General features: G+C 41.2%; 1 protein-coding gene across 2 annotated transcripts in view; it reads right to left on the bottom strand.

The window, feature by feature from the left end:
- Positions 1-3,962: 3,962 nt before the first annotated feature.
- Positions 3,963-18,807, bottom strand: part of MEAK7 (MTOR associated protein, eak-7 homolog) — a 167,985-nt gene continuing 153,140 nt past the window's right edge. For both annotated transcript variants that reach the window (XM_044081470.1, XM_044081471.1), the window contains 2 exons: positions 16,213-16,392; positions 3,963-4,348 (listed from right to left, as the gene is read on the bottom strand). In XM_044081470.1, the coding sequence (XP_043937405.1) occupies positions 4,226-4,348; positions 16,213-16,392 (303 nt within the window). In that variant the 3' untranslated portion in view covers positions 3,963-4,225. The remainder of the gene's footprint in view (positions 4,349-16,212; positions 16,393-18,807) is intronic.

Here is an 18,807-nt window from a genome sequence, read left to right as displayed (position 1 = left end):
AGGAGGTTGATCACTGAGGAATCATACTGTGTGTGTGAGCTTGCTTAAAAAACAAACAGCTAGTCAGTAACATGTATTGTGGAGATTTTGTGGAGTGTTAAATGCACAAGGGTAAGTAGCTTAACTTTACAATCAAAAGCTATTAGGGTTAAAAAGAATATAAAAGTCAAGGGAAAGGAGAGGCTCCAAAACATGTTTTAATGTTCTCAAAGCTTTGCTGTGCTTCTTCACCCCTGCCCATAGTCTCTTGGATCCACTGAGTGTAAGCAAAAGAACCATCTCAAATCCAGGAGGTTCTTACTATTCACACAGAGGTTGGGGAGTGGGGGCGGACCAGGCAGCCACACATCCCCACATCTTCCTTTCAGGCTATCAAAAGGAGTCTGCCGTGGAGTTAGTTTGTAATGGGTGATAGATGGTCATGATTGCAGGCCTTGGCCTGCTCATCACAGACCATCCTTATGACCATCTCCCCTCATTACTGTTTCTTAAACCGCTTGGCCTCTGGTTGCATGTACTATGGGTAGGTTCAAGTCTCTCACCTTATCTCCCTTAATGGAATGCAAGCTTTGGTCCACTTCATAGCTTCTCTTTCAGCCAAAATGACCAAAAGAGACAACTCGTTCCTCAGTGGTGCTCAGGGAACATACAAGAGAATACCTTGCCAGTGCTCATATCCATTCTCCATTAAGACAGTCCTTATTAATCCTCTCAGATCACTAGAGATGCCCATCAATAAGCAGTCCTCATTAATCATATCAGATAACTACAGACAGCCATCAACAAAACAGCCATAATTAATTAATTTTCTCAGGTAACTATGGGATGCACTCCCATGAATATCTGCTAACAATAGCTCTACACTATGTGAACAGAGACTCTTACAGCAAACTGTGGATTCTGTACCTCTTTATGGGCTTACTTTTCCTGTGCCCTATCTAATAACTGCAAGCCAGCTTACTCTCTAACCATCTTCAGACTTGTTTTCTATAGATAAATTAAGGCCTCAAGTTTAAGCATTTCAAGAACAATAATGACTAAGCAAAATATCATTCACACTCATGAATTACAAATACTTTTCCTCTGTTGTTATTAAACTATAATGGAAACTTTTAAGTCCCCAAGTTAAATCATTTTACACTTATTTATCTGCCTACTCTTACACCACATCTTGCACGCCACTGTTCATGCTTACCTGTGCTACATGCTCATTACATGCTCATGCTTACCTGTGCTACATGCTCATTACATGCTCATACTTACCTCTGCTACATGCTCATTACATGCTCATGCTTACCTGTGCTACATGCCCATTACATGCTCATGCTTACCTGTGCTACATGCTCATTACATGCTCATACTTACCTGTGCTACATGCTCATTACATGCTCATGCTTACCTGTGCTACATGCTCACTACATGTTCATGCTTACCTGTGCTACATGCTCATTACATGCTCATGCTTACCTGTGCTACATGCCCATTACATGCTCATGCTTACCTGTGCTACATGCTCACTACATGCTCATGCTTAGCTATGCTACATGCTCACTACATGTTCATGCTTACCAGTGCTACATGCTCACTACATGCTTATGCTTACTTGTGCTACATGCTCATTACATGCTCATGCTTACCTGTGCTACATGCTCACTACATTGTTCATGCTTACCTGTACTACATGCTCATTACATGCTCATGCTTACCTGTGCTACATGCTCACTATATGTTCATGCTTACCTGTGCTACATGCTCACATCTTCACGCTTACCCATGCTACATGCTCGTTACATGCTCATGCTTACCTGTGCTACATGCTCGCTACATGTTCATGCTTACCTGTGTTACATGCTCATTACATGCTCATGCTTACCTGTGCTACATGCTCATTACATGCTCATGCTTACCTGTGCTACATGCTCATTACATGCTCATGCTTACCTGTGCTACATGCTCATTACATGCTCATGCTTACCTGTGCTATATGCTCACTACATGTTCATGCTTACCTGTGCTACATGCTCATTACATGCTCATGCTTACCTGTGCCACATGCTCATTACATGGTCATGCTTACCTGTGCTACATGCTCACAACATGTTCTCACTTACCTGTACTATATGCTCACTACATTACATATGTCACTATTTAAGATGTGATGATGGCTCCATGAGTGCATTCTCATTTGATGGATACAGTTATCTGTAATTATTTTTAGTCTACTGTGACATGATAAGACGTACCAAATCTAAAAAAGGAGCATTTCTTATGGTTAATGCTAATGCAGGTGGTATGTAAATCTACTACTCTGGTTTCAGATCCTGTACATATTGGTTTCTTCAAAGAAAAAAAAAATTGCACAGTATTCAACTTAATTTTCATTCTCAAAGATCTATCTGAAGTCTTGCACACAATTACGAACTGAGTAATTACCTACGTCATCAAAACTGGGAATGAAGAAAGCAGGTTTGAGCACTTACTTAGTGAAACTGATACTGAACATAAGGAGATAAAACAGCACAGCAGAGTAAACGTCTAGCTGAACTGGAAGCTGTATTAGTTGTTGACAACCAATAGTAAAGATGCTAAAAAGTAGAAATGAACCATGCACCAGTAGCTACTTAGAAATGTCGGTGCCTCAGGAAATCCTTAGCAGGATTGTGATTTGAAGCATATATGCCTTCTCAAGCAGTACAATATGGATGAATAAAGAATAATAATTTTCTTGCCAGAATACATATGGACCATCATCCTAAACTCCGCATTTAGGCTGTCACCCAGTATGGTGAAGACCATTTGGATGAGACTAGTTAACTGAACTGGCAGCACTTTTTTAACTTTAAACCCCAAGGTTTGCCAACCTCAGTGTTTGGCATACTAGACAGGGCAGGAGACCTCCCATTTGTATGGGGAATATAGGAGGAGATTTGGCCTCCCCTTCATGAAAATTGGACTGGTCAGCTGGTTTTGACTAAAAAGGCTTTGACAAATCAAGTGCCAATTAACCAAACCACAGCCCCAAAAGTCAGTCCTCATTTCTTGTATCCTACCGTTAAACTATTATGGACAAGTCTGTCTAAGCTTTGCTTCCTTCCCATCAGTAAAAAACACATCCAGATGTCATAGTGTAGCTGTTACAAAGACTGATACTCTATAATACTTTCTCCACAGATTGCTGCTTTTAGATACCTTGTAAGGTAATCACTCAGGACTGTTAAAGTCTGACACATTTCCATTCAACTTGGTATTAAAGCTATAATAAAATAATTATGGTAAACGTTACATTACTAATTTATATTACCTTTCTTACATCATCAATGTTCTTGTGTCTTAAGATGCATCACAGCTTTCTACTTTTGGAGGAAATAAAACACTGAGGACAATTAACCAAAAATCACCAACACCTAAAGCCAAGATTAAAACTATTCAGTTATGAAGTTAAAAATAATGGTATAATATAAAACATATTTGCCATGAAATAAAATAACAGAGTAAGCAAGTTTAGCACTGAATATTCATGTTTATAATTCTCCCACAGATGTTAAGTACATATTTGTTGTTCCTGATTTTTTTTAAAGGGGAAGTAGTAAAATTCTGAGACAAAATTAGAGTCCTGCTCTTTGTGTGTCATTTCCTTGATTTCCAATACTTCTTTGTTTTCTGAAGAAAGGCACTGTATTAAGATGGCTGATTACCAGGGTAAAATAGATTGTACTTGCACAGCTATATGCCCCAAATCTACTTAATAAGCAACAGACCGCTAGAATCAGCTTTCCAGAAGCTTTCTTCCTTCAACTTAAACCCAAGTGGAGTACTTTTTGAGCATTCCACCTGCCCTTTCAAAGTTGGCCTTTCCTATTGTATCGATTTACAAATATGTCTACTATTCATCATTGTTGCAGTCAATATTAATACATCACAAATGAAAGATTTGTCAACCATTATAAATAATTAATACAGTGTAAAAATGAAAGCCCTTTATAAACAGGAGATTTCTACTCTTCTTTGAGCATGGAAGGTGGATGCTAATGCATCTTGTCCCATTTACAAAAGGAAGTGAACAAAAGATTTAAAAATATTAGCAATACATTTGTCATTGTATCTGCATAAAATTAAGGAATAAAAAGAGTCTGTAACAGCAGTAAGGCCTCAGCATGATTTCTGAACCTCAAATGTCCTTTTTTGCTGAACTTCGGCTGGAAAAACTTCAGCTTACACCATCATGTTATGCCTCATCATCTTCATCAACAGGTTCTCGTAGTCCTTCACTCTTTCGAGACTTTCCTATTAAGTCCAGCAAGGCTTGGGCCTCTGGGTCTACATCCAAGACGCTCTTTTTGGCACTTGCCTAAAAACAATGATTTCATATTATTTGTATGCTGTTACTCATTTTGTGAAGAGCAAAACTGTCAGAGAAACAAATTGTGTACAAATGCAAGTTGTCTAACTAATGCATTATCCCTACTTTGCTCCATGCTGATCAGAAGAGCATTAACAAAAGTCCAGATTTACTATAAGAGTATAACTTCTAGCCTAGAAATCTTTTTTTCCTGTTGTAGTTGCAGGTTCTAGTATTTTCTTATATGGTGCTACTGATGTTTAAATATTTCATTTGAAAAGATTTGCAGTGGAGCACCATGGTTCTGCATCACAGGTTAATTATTGGTATTAAGCCATGAAAGACATTTTAAAGGCCTTATACCATATAACCATTTAAACAAAACAACACTATAATGATGGATTCTGATTTCTTACTGGGAAATAAAGACTCCAGATTATTTTTGAAGCATACAATTTATCCTTTACTAAAATTAAAATAAAGTTTGGGACCTATGTTTCAAAAAGAGCTTGACTAACCAGTAGGATCAACTAGGGATGCACAGGAAGATGAAGGTAAAGGCCCTCATACCTAATATTTTGGGAGGGTTACGGGATTTGTGATTCAAGCACAGCTTCTAGAGGGGAACAAAAACATTTAGGATAGAACATATAAAGAGTTAAAGGTCACAAAGGAGATATAAACAGCATTGCTGTATATCTTAGTACTAACTGACATGAATGTATAACTAGTCTGAAAGGGTGACAGCTCAGATAGCCCAAACCCTATCCATGGAGACACTGTTTAGGTTGCCAAACAAGCAGTCTCTCCTTCACAGGAACTGGACGGTCTACTAGGCGGAGTGTCCTACTTAGGATTGGGTGTGCATATATTACTTTTCTGCTAACAAAGCAATGACAACGCAACCACCTGTAACCCTTGTGACAAAGGCTCATGAACAATCCTCAGTCACTAGCACAGTCAGGTAGGCAGGGCTGAGAAAAGTACAGTTTTGTACCTACCATAAATGTAGATGTTCGAGTGCTCATACAGCTGCAGTCATTGCAGGTGGGTTATCCTGCCATCAGGCGGGTCCTCGGTGGCCAAATTCCAAAGTCTAGGTCCGGCGTCGGTTGTCGCCGCTTCTTCCCTGACGTCAGTGCGGCAGGGGTATAAAAGAGGCAGCCGACACCATTTTCTTCAGTTTTTCTTGCCCCAGATGTCAGGTGCCCCCAGAAGGAAGGCAAACATAATGTTATGCAAAGATGCAATGTTGATAAATCAAAAACAGTAGTTGCAAGCAAATACACCATAAAAGAATACCCCAAAAAGGTTATATGAAAAGGTGTTTGTCATAAGGCCTGTCCTAAGAGGGGATGGAGGGAGGGAAACCTGGACTGCAGCTGTATGAGCACTCGAACATCTACATTTATGGTAGGTACAAAACTGTACTATGTTCATCGTGCATGCAGCTGCAGTCATTACAGATGGGTAGAATCCCAAAGCTAAGTAAGGGTGGTAGGCACTAAGTGGAACTAGGAGGGGCTAGGATGCCCTGCAGGACTGCTGTGGCAAAGCCCGCTCTAGATTTTGAGTATAGTGGGAGGTGATAGTGCTTGGAGAAAGTGTGCACTGAACTCCAGGTGGCTGCTTCCAAAATGTCCTTGGTAGGGACCCCCCTGAGGAAGGCTGCAGAGGTAGCTGTGGCTCTGGGGGAGTGGGATCTGATGCATGCAGGCACAGTTTTTCCATGAAATGAGTAACAAAAGCGTATGCAGTGGGCTATCCATTTTGAAATTGTCTGTTTGGAAATAGACTTTCCTTGAGCACCTGCAGCATAGGACACAAAGAGTTGCTCAGATTTCCTGAGAGGCTTTGTCCTGTCCAAATAGTAACAAAGTTGTCTGTGAATGTCCAAGGAATGTAGTAGTCTTTCCCCTTTGTTTTGTGGATTAGGATAAAAGGTAGGTAAGTGGATAGTCTGACTCAAAGCTACACTGGATACTACCTTTGGCATAAAAGTAGGGTTGGTTCGTAAGGAAACTCTATCCTGATGGAAAATGATGAATGGTTGCACAGCCATGAGGGCCTGTAGCTCCGAAATCCTGCATGCTGAGGTGATAGCCAGAAGAAAGGCTGTTTTCCATGACAAGTATTGAAGCTCTGTTGAAGAAGCTGGCTCAAAGGGAGGAAGGGTCAGCTTTTCCAATACGAAGTTGAGGTCCCAAGCAGGGACTGGTGGTTTCCTTGGGGATTTTATATTCTTTGCCCCTCTGAGGAACTGCCTTAAGAGAGGATGAGAGAATAAAGGAGGATCTGTGTTGTATTGTGCAGAAATGGCTGAAGCATGGATCTTGATGGAGGAGAAGGAAAGTCCACTGTTTAACATCTCAGCTAGGTACTGTAAAATTTGAGGTATATTTATTACCCAAGGATTCTGGCCCTTTTCTTGATTCCAGCCACAAAATCGTTTCCATTTGGCGGAGTAGGCTTTTCTAGTAGAAGGTCTTCTGGCCTCCAAGATGACATCCTGCACCCTTGGAGAGGAGAATCTGTTGGGAAATCAAGGAATTCTCCATGCAGCTAGATTTAGAGTTTTGAGATGGCTGTGAAGGGATTTGTAGTTGTGCTGGGACAACAGAAGAGGGACTAGAGGTAGGATCCATGGTGGGGAATGTGTCAGGCTCTTCAGGAGCGGATACCAGTGTTGTCTTGGCCAGTCTGGAGCAATGAGAATCATTTTCGGCCTCTCTGTTCTGGCTTTTAATAGAACTTTGGGCAGCAGAGGAAGAGGTGGAAAGGCATAGACTGTCAGTGTTGTCCAACTGAAAGAAAGGGTGTCCACTTTCCAGGCCTGTGGATAATAGGTCCTTGAACAAAATTTTTTCAACTGGCAATTTCTGTGGGTAGCAAAGAGATCTATGTCTGGCTGTCCCCATGCCCGAGTTATCTTTGTGAAAACCTGAGGATGCAACTTCTATTCGTGAGGATCTTTCATATTTCTGCTTAGGTTGTCTGCCAGTGTGTTTTCCTTCCCTGGCAGGAATTGTGCCTGTAGTTGAATTTGCAATTCCAGTGCTGTGTTCCATAGGGTCATGGCTTGCCTGCACAGGGGGTATGAATGAGTTCCCCCCTGTTTATGTACCACATCACTGTGGTGTTGTCTGTCCTTATCAATAGCTGGCCTGGATGCAGTAGGTCTTTGAAGGTCATAATAGCATTTTGCACGGCTAGCATTTCCTTTTGGTTGAAGTGAAGGTGCTTCTCTTTTCAGGTCCATTTTCCCTGAATGCACTGATCTGTCATGTGTGCTCCCCAGGCATAGTCTGAGGCTTCTGTTGTGATGATTTGAGTTGCTTGAGGTACACAGAAAGGAAGTCCTGTGTTTCTTTGGCAAGCTTGAGCCCACCACAAAAATTCCTTTTGAAGGCATGGAATGAGTGGTATAATTGCTTCCAAGCTGTGGCTGTGTTGAGACAATAAGTTTTTTAGGTACCATTGAAGTTTCCTCATATGCAGCTTTGCACATGGGATTAGTAGGATGCAAGATGCCATGAATTCCAGAGCCTGCAGGACTTTCCTTGCAGTTAACCTGGTGAAAGTTGCCATTTTTCTGAAGTATTAAGACAGTTGCCCTTGTTTGTCTGGCGTGAGGTAGGCCATCTGGGTGGTTGTATTCAAGCTGGCACCCAGGTGCTGCAGTAGTATGTCCTTGCTATCCGCTTGGATCAGGCAGTCATCCAGATATGGGTAGATTTGTATCCCTTGTAGTCTGCAGAAGGCGATTACTGATGCCAGGCATTTCGTAAACACTCTGGGCGCAGTAGATAAGCCAAAGGGCAATGCAGAGAATTGGTAATGGGTTGAACCTGCAAGAAATCTTGGGTATCTTCTGCAATCTTGTCTGATAGGGACATGCAGGTATGCCTCCTTGAGGTCCAATGTTACCAGCCAAGACTCCTTGCCCAGCATGGGAAGAAGCTGCTGTAATGTGAGCATCTTGAATTTTGGCACCTGTAGATATGTGTTTAGGATGGATAGGTCTAAGATAGGTCTCCAATCTTTGTCTTTCCTTGGTACCAGGAATAGTCTGGAATAAAACCCTTGACCTTGTTCTTTTGCAGGTACCTCTTGAATTGCTTTCATGTCCATGAGAGCTGAAATTTGTTTTTGTGCCTCTGCCCTTTGATTTTGTGGCAGGTTTGGCATGCCTCTCATTTTTGGAAGGGTGTGAAAGTGGAACCTGTAGCCTCTGTCTATAATGTCCAGAATCCATTTGTCTTTTGTAACAATATGCCAATTTTTTGAGAATAATGTCAGTTTTCCACCCAAAGGTGCTGCCATTAAAGCTTTGTTTGGCAGGTGTAGGGGGAAGTCATTGTGTCTGTTTTCTACAAGGCTGTGATCTATCTTCTCCACCTCTTGGGGTTGGTGCTTGCCACTGTCTGGCTCTGAAAGATCCTTGAGGTTGCCCTCTACCCCTTGGGCGTCTGTATCTGCCCCTTTGAGGTCTGTCCGTGGCTGGAAAGGACCAATTTTTTGAAGGCCAGTTTCTGCTGAAACGTGGAGGTTGTACCTGCAGGAAATCTTTCACTGTTTGCATTGATTTCGCTTTTTCCTCCATTTTCTTTAGTACCTCCTCAGCTTTAACACCAGACAATACATCTTTTTGAAGAGGTGCATCTAATAATTTAGCTTTGACATGATCTGGTAAGGTTTGCTCTTTGAGCCAAGCATGCTATGTATAACAGACCCCATAACAGCAGCTCTACATGAGGCCTCTAATGCATCAAAACCACACTGCAAGGTATGTTTACCCACTTGCTCTGCACCATGCAACAAATCCTGCAACTCTTTTAAAACTGGTTGTTCTGGTTGTGGCATCTTGCTTTTCAGCTGAGATATCAAAAACTGTTGATACTTTAACATATGGAACTGACAGTTTAATGCCCTCATGGATACTTTAACATATGGAACTGACAGTTTAATGCCCTCATGGTTAAAGTGGCCGAGGTGTACACCTTTTCCCCCCACCTTTTTAAAGCTCTGGAATCTCTCTCTGAAGGTAATGGGTTTTTAGCAGTAGAGGCCTTAATTCCCTTGGGACCCTGTGAAATTGTTTCTGGGTCAGCAGTATGGCTTTTATATAGGAACTGGTGAGAATCAGGAACCCGGTAATACCTGTCTGGTTTAACAGGAGCTGGAGGCAAAGAATCTGGATTAAGGCTGGCTTCTGTGTACACATCATCCAATATATCTAAAACAGGAGGGATAGCCAGGGGCCTATGCTGGGGGAGCAGAAGAAATTCCCTGAGCCTTTTCTTGGAATCTGAGTAATCTTGGCCTTCCCAGTGAAAGTGTTCCCTCAATGTATGCAGGGTTTCCCCAAAAGAGAAGTCCTCAGGGGGGGGGAGACTGAGGGAATAGACTCCTCTGCATCAGAGCCTTCGAATGGAGAATAGGCATAATCCTGGTCCTCAGATAGTTCTGAGGTAATAGAAGCTTGATCTGAGGAAGGGTAGTCTTCCTCTAATCTGGGCCTTTTGCCAGACGGGGGTTGACAACCCCTGATAAGAGTAATCAAATCCTCAGCCATTTTAAGCATCTGCTTTTTAGGCATGGTGCCTTGAGAGGGGGTCTGAGGAATCTGTTTTTTGGTTTTCATGGCTGCTTTAGATTTAGTGAAGGCTTTAATAGAGAAGGAGGAAGGCCTGAAGACCCCTTGAGAAATGGCAGGCCTGTCTAAATTCTGAGTTTTCCTGCCAGGAGTGGCGTCGGTATCTGTAGTAGGAATGGGGGGCGGAGGAGCCTGCGACCTCGGGTACTGAAGACACTGGTAATGTAGTGTCATCGGTACTCAGAGGCTGTGTAGGCGCCTTGCTGAGTAACAGAGAACCGGTAGTCTGCCTTAGCGTGGTTTCAGTAGATGGTGCGGACCTCATATGTCAGTCCTTATCTTTGCGTTTTTTGCTCAAAACTGGAGTCGGAGTATCCGACGACATAACATAATTAAATTTTTTGCCAAAAAAGTGAAGGGCGAACTCCGCCCGACGCTTAATAGTGCGCTTGTTGAATCTAGCACAAAAGCGGCAGGCCGAGACGTCATGGTCTGGGCATAAGCAAGGTATACAGAAAGAGTGGAAATCCTTATGCGGTATTTGCTTCCCACATGAAATGCAATTATTAACTTTGTCTGACATCAGTCTGAGGCAAGAAAAGTTTCCCCAATGGGGTACTTAGATTTCAAGAAGACTTCGGCTGAAATACATTCGTAAATCTCAGGAGCTGGCCGACCGGCACTTGCTAACTGCTTCTGCTTCAGGCACTACGCGGCAAGAAAGACTGAAGAAAATGGCGTCAGCTGCCTCTTTTATACCCCTGCCGCACTGACGTCAGGGAAGATGCGACGACAACCGACGCCGGACCTAGACTTTGGAATTCGGCCGACCGAGGACCCGCCTGACGGCAGAATATCCCATCTGTAATGACTGCAGCTGTATGCACAATGAACATCTGGATGTAGGGACAGAAAGAAGAGTGCAAGAGGCTTTAGGACAACAGCTATTAGGTGTGAGTGTATACTAGAAGTACATTTAATATATCTTGGCCACAGTGCAAAATTAGGAACAGTCACAATTCATATCCAAAAATGACCATTCATGACAGCAGTTATTCTGAAACCTTAATTTATGGCTGTTAAGAATGTCAAGAATAAAAAAAGGCCAGTCTCCTAAAAAAATCAGGTTGTCACCACGTAAAGGCACACAGACTGACTGAGGGCTCCAGGATTATGCTGCGGAAGGGACATATAAATGTCCAAAAAGTATCCAAGACTGGGGGGGCTTACACAATGAATGACGGCAAGGCATGATTGTGATAATGCATAAATGGGCAGCTCACACAACCACTTATGCATATCACTGGGGGGCTAGGGGACTCTAACTCCCCCCAAGATTTACTGTCCTTGGAATTCAGTACATTAACTTCATGAAATTTGGAGTTTGTCAGCACTACTCTATCTTAAACCAACCAAAAAATATCTTTTGGTTTAAGGATGACTTTAAACTCCTTTTCAAAAAGGCCTTTAAACTTATTTGATAATTTCTCAACCCTTTCCCATGGTTTTATGCAGCAGCAAACATGAAGAGTCAGCTGTGTTTATGCAATTGAGTTTAGCAGCATCATTAGAGTGATAGTCTACACTGAGACTAGAAATCATTTTGTGCATTCAAAAAATACAATTAGTAACAGTTATAGAGCCATAGCTGGATCATCTGGCAACCCTCAGCTCCAAGCTGAGGAGCAAAACAATAAAAAAAAAATCAAATGGTTTACTATCATTACATCAACACACTAGCAGTAGTAGATTCCACCAATGGCCAAAACAGTTTTACAAAAGTCGGAGTACCGGTATACCTGACAAACACTGAAACTCTCTAATGCTCTGGACCCAGGAACAAGCTTCACCATGGGTCCAGAAGAGGGGCAAATTTGGGCAGTTGGTCATATCAGTTTTTGACATTCCTACATTCACAATGTGGGACTCGTGCAGGTGGATTCAACCATCTGTGCCAAATTAATGATGGTTTACCACTCAAAATCAGTTAATCTAACAGCTTTCGAAAAAATTACTACTTTTAAGTGGAACAAATTCCTTGCTACACAGTAGTAAAATACAGCCCACTAAGCCCTTCAGACCTGAAGTAAAACAATTACACTATCATTGGCAGCAGCTGACAATTGAACCCCCAAACACCTTGCAAGGAGGGGAGGTTGGCTGCCCCTTTGCCCTGCTTTAGCTGCACTTCTGAACAGTTATCCAGCAAAAGAACTCCCAGAATCATTGCTCTCTATGTCTCCATGTCTGCCCCTCCTTACTGCCAGTAATTATAATACAGCTGTATTCCAGTAAACTTTCAACTGTATTAGGATGACGGGACTAAATGCTCTTGGAACATTTTACTTATCTGATACCGATGCAGGTTGGTTACTCCGCTCACAGGCCTCTTTAACATGACTCAGACTAAATGGTTCCAGGTTCTAACAGTTTTCTAGATAAGTACTAAGCTAGCTATCACTGTGAGCCATTTTAAATCTAGCCAGTTTCCCTTTCTGTGTTCAATATAACTTATCCCATTTGGTTAGAGATTGGCTTTACCAATCCCATGGTTGATAATTAGATATTACCCCTAATGAAAATAACTTTGATCATACCATAGATAATTTGAGGGGATTCATGTATGGGATAAAACATTTAGAAGCTGCTTCTGTCCATTAGTAATACAGGGGCACTCCTGGTGTAAACTTGTTTCCCATCCATAGCTCTAACTTGCTCTTGAAAATGGACAGGGATGAGCTTTGTTTTATGTAGATGGGGAGTCTTGTTCCAGAGCAGTGGTATCCTCTGCAAGATATACCTGTCCTTCAAACCCTTCTGTTGATGTTGCAGAAGAGGTTTACATCCCTAGGACAAGTTGATGTGCAGTAAATCCATCAGTACTGGGTCAGAGGATGTCTTGTATGCCCAATACAGGTCACCTCTTAGCAATCCATAAGATACCAAATATAGTGATGACTGAGTCAGTCCATGTAGGACATGTTGTTTAGACCTTTTATCCTTTTAGTAAGGTATCTCAGTGGGTGTTCCAGTTGCTGCATGTTTCAGGACAGGCACATGCCCAAAGGGACATAATATTCGATGACTGGTCTAATGAGGGCTGCGTAAAGGAGGACAATGGTGTCCCTAGATCTAGACACGATCTCTGTTTAAAAGCTGTGCAATATAGGACGTTTTTTTTACAACAATGCAAAATTACAAATAAGAAAAATGCTCAAAGAACAAAATGACAGCATAAGTAACACTGCAATGTAGGATTAATACCACAGCAAGACAATACTAACAAGCTACAGTGACCTCCAGGTGAAGAAGTACAAAACTCAAGTACAGCTCAAGACAATAAAACTAAGAGTGAAAGGTAAACTGGAACATGCCAGGCACAGCAGTAAAATTAAATGCAGCAGGTCATTAGAGAGGTAAACAAACATTCTGTAAATGAAGGCCAGACAAATATCCGGACAGAGGCAGTGACCTACTGCATTTGACTATAACAACATGGGGAGGAAATTTACACAGTCAGTACCTCTGCTCAAATGTTAAATTAAAAACTCACTCTGTGTTTTCTATGGCTCTTAAGAGTCAATATGCGAGTTCCTAATGTCTGACATGGACTGCTGAAGATGACAAATGAGAGGGTTGGGAAAGATAATTCCAGTCTGAAATGAGTTTAGGACCAGCAAGTTGTCCTTTTCTTTAAATTCAGGGTGTAACTGTAATGCTTCGTTGTGCAGTTTTCCAGGAAACCAGTCATACTACAGATGGTTAACCTTGCTCTCGTATCTAGAATACATCTAGTCTCAACAAATGGTTTCTATCATTAGGAAAGCTTGAAAGTTTCTAACCAACAATGCATTTCTTAACTCTATTTTCCACATACTGCGAATATTTATTTTAAAGCAAGTAAGCACATAACTTACTTGGCCCATAGCAACTACAGAATACAGAATCACAAACGTTTGCAAGTTTCTACACATAGCATGGGGAACCATCCACCATGGTGCTTGCTGCAACTGTAACAATAATGCTACAAGTTTCGAAAACTGATGCAGATACACCTTTAACAGTAAAAATGACATTTAAGCCTTAAAATGCCCAGACTGCATACTGTACAATGGATAAACCATCAGATCATTTAAAAAGACTGCAGGAACTCGACAGAGAAGTTAGCAATAACAAAATGGCAAACACTGCAACACAGCATTTTGCTGACATCAATGTAATTAACCCTAGTGGGGTGAAACATCCTTTTCTTGAAGATAAATAAACGATAAAACAGAATATGACATTAGACGTTGCTTCATATATAAAGATATTCTTTGTATTCTTAAGTTTAGCACTCTAAGACCTGTTGGACTCCACACATGCTCCTGGAAGAGTATTTCATAACGGAACAATTATTCTTTGACATTTATCAGTTCTTTTTAACAGACATGACTCATAGTGTTGTATATACTATACTAGTTGAGGCACTTCCACCTTTGAATCAGGAGTTTACCTTTCAACGTATTTACCTGTACAATGCCCCTGTGTAGTTTAGTCCACTCCTCTAAATCTCACCCATTATGTCAGGCACTGACAGGATAACTAAAACTTCTTATTTACAAAAAGAGCTTTTACTAAGCAGAAATGCTAGGAAGAGTTAACCCCCCCCCCTCCCAACACAGGACCAGAGGTAGAAGGTTTAAATCTTTATAAGTAATCAAATATTCCCAACATCTGACAATGTACAACAGACTACAAAGGTCTGTATAAATAAATTGAAAATGTAAAGCAAAAGTGAACACTGGCCAGTGAACAAGCAAACAAAAGTTAAGCAAAAAATGATAAATTATTAACTTCATACAGTACCATGGATGTGAAGCAGTGATCTGGTAAACTAAACATTGGAGGATTCAGTGTCTTGCATCTGCTGACAGCTGTCCAGGCTGAGTGGATAGTTCTCTCCTCCATGCATAGACAAACACAGGATGCAGCGTGAGAGTTTTTTCTGTTACTCAAGGATGATAGAAAGCACTACCTTTATTCCAGACATTGCCAGGAATGAGAAACAGCTGTATCAGACATTGCCAGGAATGACAAACAAGTGCATCACAGTGGGTGTTGGAGAAGAAGGACCGCATAAAAAACAGGTCCAGCATTCTAGCAGTGCTTATCCAAAACTCTTACACTATCCAGCCACTGGAGGCACCAACAGGGTTGGCGGAAAAGAGCACCAGAAGCTCCCAAGAAGATGGCCAAAAGAGGCTAATATGGGACTCCACAGCAAAATAAACTTGCTGTCAATGGGGATTCTACTGTTAGAATGGTAGAACTGAGGAGATGGGAGGAGAGGTTGGTGTTTGGCTATTACCACGGTTTTAAGTGATTGGGGATGCATCCTTAAGATGAAAGGAGCAGATATGGAGAAGAGTTAGACATCATTGGCCAGAGGAAGTGCAAATGCAAATTACCTGGAGAGAACAGAAGATGACGAAATTGTAAAGTTGGGCAGCAGCCCTGACTACACAGTACACACTGTAAACATTGTCAGACATGGCCTAACTAACTTTGGGCGGCATGATGCCAGGGAATCTTCTTAGGCTAGGCTTATATAGGCTCCAGGGCCATTAGCCTAGTACACAACTATGAACCTATGGACTGGGTGAGGCTTTTGTGCCCTGTGTTACATATTTTATCACGTGGTTGAACAGCTGGTGCACAAACTGAAGCAATTAGTGGTGTAAAAACTGCAACAGAGAGGTATGTATGTAGGCTGGTGTCAACTGGGGGGCATACATAGCAGTGGCAGGAATATATGGAAAAATGTTGCAACACTAAATACAAATGTAAGGTAAAGCATGCCGTCATCCACAGAACAGTGGAAAACATTAGCTTGAATTAATGACACTGATGGAAAAAATAATAGCCTGCTACTATGGCAGTGACAAAAGTATGGTGCTCAGAGAACCAGGAATGTGATGCATGTAAACCATATCCACACTCCCCTTCTACTTAAGTCACCATTGATTAATTACTACTGAATCATACTGTTCACCACTCACATTGATTAATTACTCCTGAATCCATACTGTTCACCACTCACATAGAAATAGTAACACAAGAGCAATACACATTTTTAGGTGGGGTGAAGACAAGAGATGAAACAAAACATCATAAACCACAACATACTGAAGCTACAAGAACCTTGCTTTTTCATACAAGTTAACTGCAACAACTCTGAACAATGCAAAAAAATTACATTTGGCTAAAAAGCCAGAGCTTTAAGGAAGATACTTACAGGGAGATTTTGTGGGGGCTTCCCAGTTCCCCACACCTCCAAGGCATCAATGGTAAATGTCTCTTTGGCAGACAGTTGAGGACTGTTGTAGGTGGTACAGCGGGGCTTTGCCTTACTGTGACCCTTACCATAGTCGCTGTCAAGCCACAATCCAAAGTAGTCATGCTGCCCACCCATCCCCTGGATAAGAAAAGAGGAAAAAATACTTTTTATCTACAATAGTAATTAAGAACTGCAAACAAACATGAATTCATAAACCATCAGAAGTTGGCTTGCCATCACATAATACTCCACTCCACTACAGTCCTAAATGTAACCATGTCTATGTGACTGAAAAAGTATACATATTTATTTGTAATTCAGTAATGTCCTTTACTCATCCATTCACAATCATTTCTGTGTGTGCATTATAGGTATTTAGTTCTAAGCAAAGACAATTTAAAAAAAAAATGAAAATTCCACTTATTCCATATGGGAACTAGGTTTAGGTGACAAAAATTAGCCTGAAGTGTCAGGGAGCTGCAACTGAAGCAAGCTCTGTGAGAAACCTTACAATCTCTTGCAGTTGCACAACTTCCAATGCACTTCAGTGACAGCCCACTACAAATTCAGTTCCGTTTCTCCATGCACCACTGACCAAATAAGTAATAATGTGCTATGCTACCTGCTGCCAGTCAGGTCACAGCTTCAGGATACTGCATCAGTATCCTCTTCTGCTTAGTATTAATGTTAAAATAAAAGCAAGCTGTTTTATGTTGGTTAACTTTACACCACAATTCAGGATATCTACTTGATCTACTTTGCTAATTAGAATAATGAATCACGAAATACAAAATTGAATACCCAGAATCCTTTTAAATCTCAATATTAAAATCATCAACTATGAAAATCCCACTTGCATTAGGTAGCATCATTTTCTTAAACATTTGGTACGTAGCTCACTACAAATTGAGACAGTTATGAAAACCACCAGATGGGTTATTTTACAGCATGTCAGTGAACACGCACATGCTTTCACAAGTGTCCGCCATACAGGCAGCATCTACAAATAAATACATTAGTGCCCCTGTAGTTACAAGGAAATGTTTTACATTTAAAAATGACCAAAGAATAAGAGCAAAATATTTTCCAACTAAAACAGCAATATGATGTAATACTTGTAGGACAAGTACTATAGTGTCATTAAAACAGTTTGCTCAGCCAGTACAGTAACAGTTCTTCTTCTTCTTCTTTCGGCTGTCCCATTAGGGGTCAACACAGCATATCAACTGTTTCCATTTCTTCCTGTCTTCTGCAACTTGCTCTGTCACACCAACCACCTGCATGTCCTCTCACCACATCCATAAACCGTATCTTAGGCCTTCCTCTTTTCCTGTTACCTGGCAGCTTCATCCTTAGCATCTTTTCCCAATATACTCTGCATCCCTCCTCAGCATATGTCCAAACCAATGTAATCTAGCCTCTCTGGCTTTGTCTCCAAACCTTCCAACCTGGGCTGACCCTCTAATATACTTATTCCTAATCTTGTCCATCCTCATAACAGTTACGTCATTAAATTTCTTCATCCACTGCAGTCACAAAGCTGAGCATATCTCGTACTCATTTCTGAGGTTGGGAGACGTGCTCCATTTCACCCAACCCCACAAGACATATTAGGGTTCAAACTTCCACTTATATATTGATTGAGACTTCATGGTAACAAAGATGACTGAAATACTCACTTTTCTATCAACGCCACCTTTTCATCTTTCACTTATAGGGTACAAACCCTGACCTAGAATGCATTAGTTTGGGAGGGACACATCCCACTACATATCATGCACAAGAGATTGACAACACTGCAGAAACATCATGTATGTATGATATAGCATCTACACTGAATCACTGATGCCAACTGAGATTTAATACAGCTGATACAAACCATCGACTTTTGCTATAAACTGAAAGTACAGAACACAGAAAAATCACTGTTTTGCCAAAGGAAGCCCCCTGCACCCTCCACATGGAGGTCTGCAGCTCCACCCCCTATGACTATAAATATATAAAAATCTTAAGGTTGCATAAAGGCTAAGAAAAGGACAAATTTCCTTACAGCACTGAGATCCTCTCGCATCAGAGCACGGGCATCAACGGCTGTATTATGTGAAAGAAATGAACTCTCTGTTCCCTTTCCCCTTCACTTATACTACAATCTACAAACAGACACCAGGACCAACAAGCTACAGTGCAAATGAAAACCCTCAATTCCCTTTCACGTGTACTATGGTCTCCCAAAAGAATAAGACACTGATACATTTTAGTACAAGTGAAAGACATGAATTCTCCATCCCCCCTTTACTTTGTCTGTGATCTACCAAAGTAATACACCATCAATGCAAACTTTTTAAAGGTAACACACATTGATGGACAGCACTGCAAGAAAGTGCAGTTCCCATGATATATGGGTCAGGTCCGTTTTGTCAATATAATTTAGTCAAGTAGAACAACTCTATAAATGTGCTCCTACACAGTGGTTCAACCCTGTTTTGTTTTTAGAGGATACTGTACCCTTTTGTTCTCCATACCCTCCTCCTTAAAATATACTAATTATAGGAT

Source organism: Protopterus annectens, chromosome 8.part0 (genome assembly GCF_019279795.1).
Source record: "Protopterus annectens isolate FY-2018-M chromosome 8.part0, PAN1.0, whole genome shotgun sequence".
NCBI lineage: Eukaryota > Metazoa > Chordata > Ceratodontiformes > Protopteridae > Protopterus > Protopterus annectens.
This window is presented reverse-complemented; position numbering and strand designations above follow the sequence as displayed.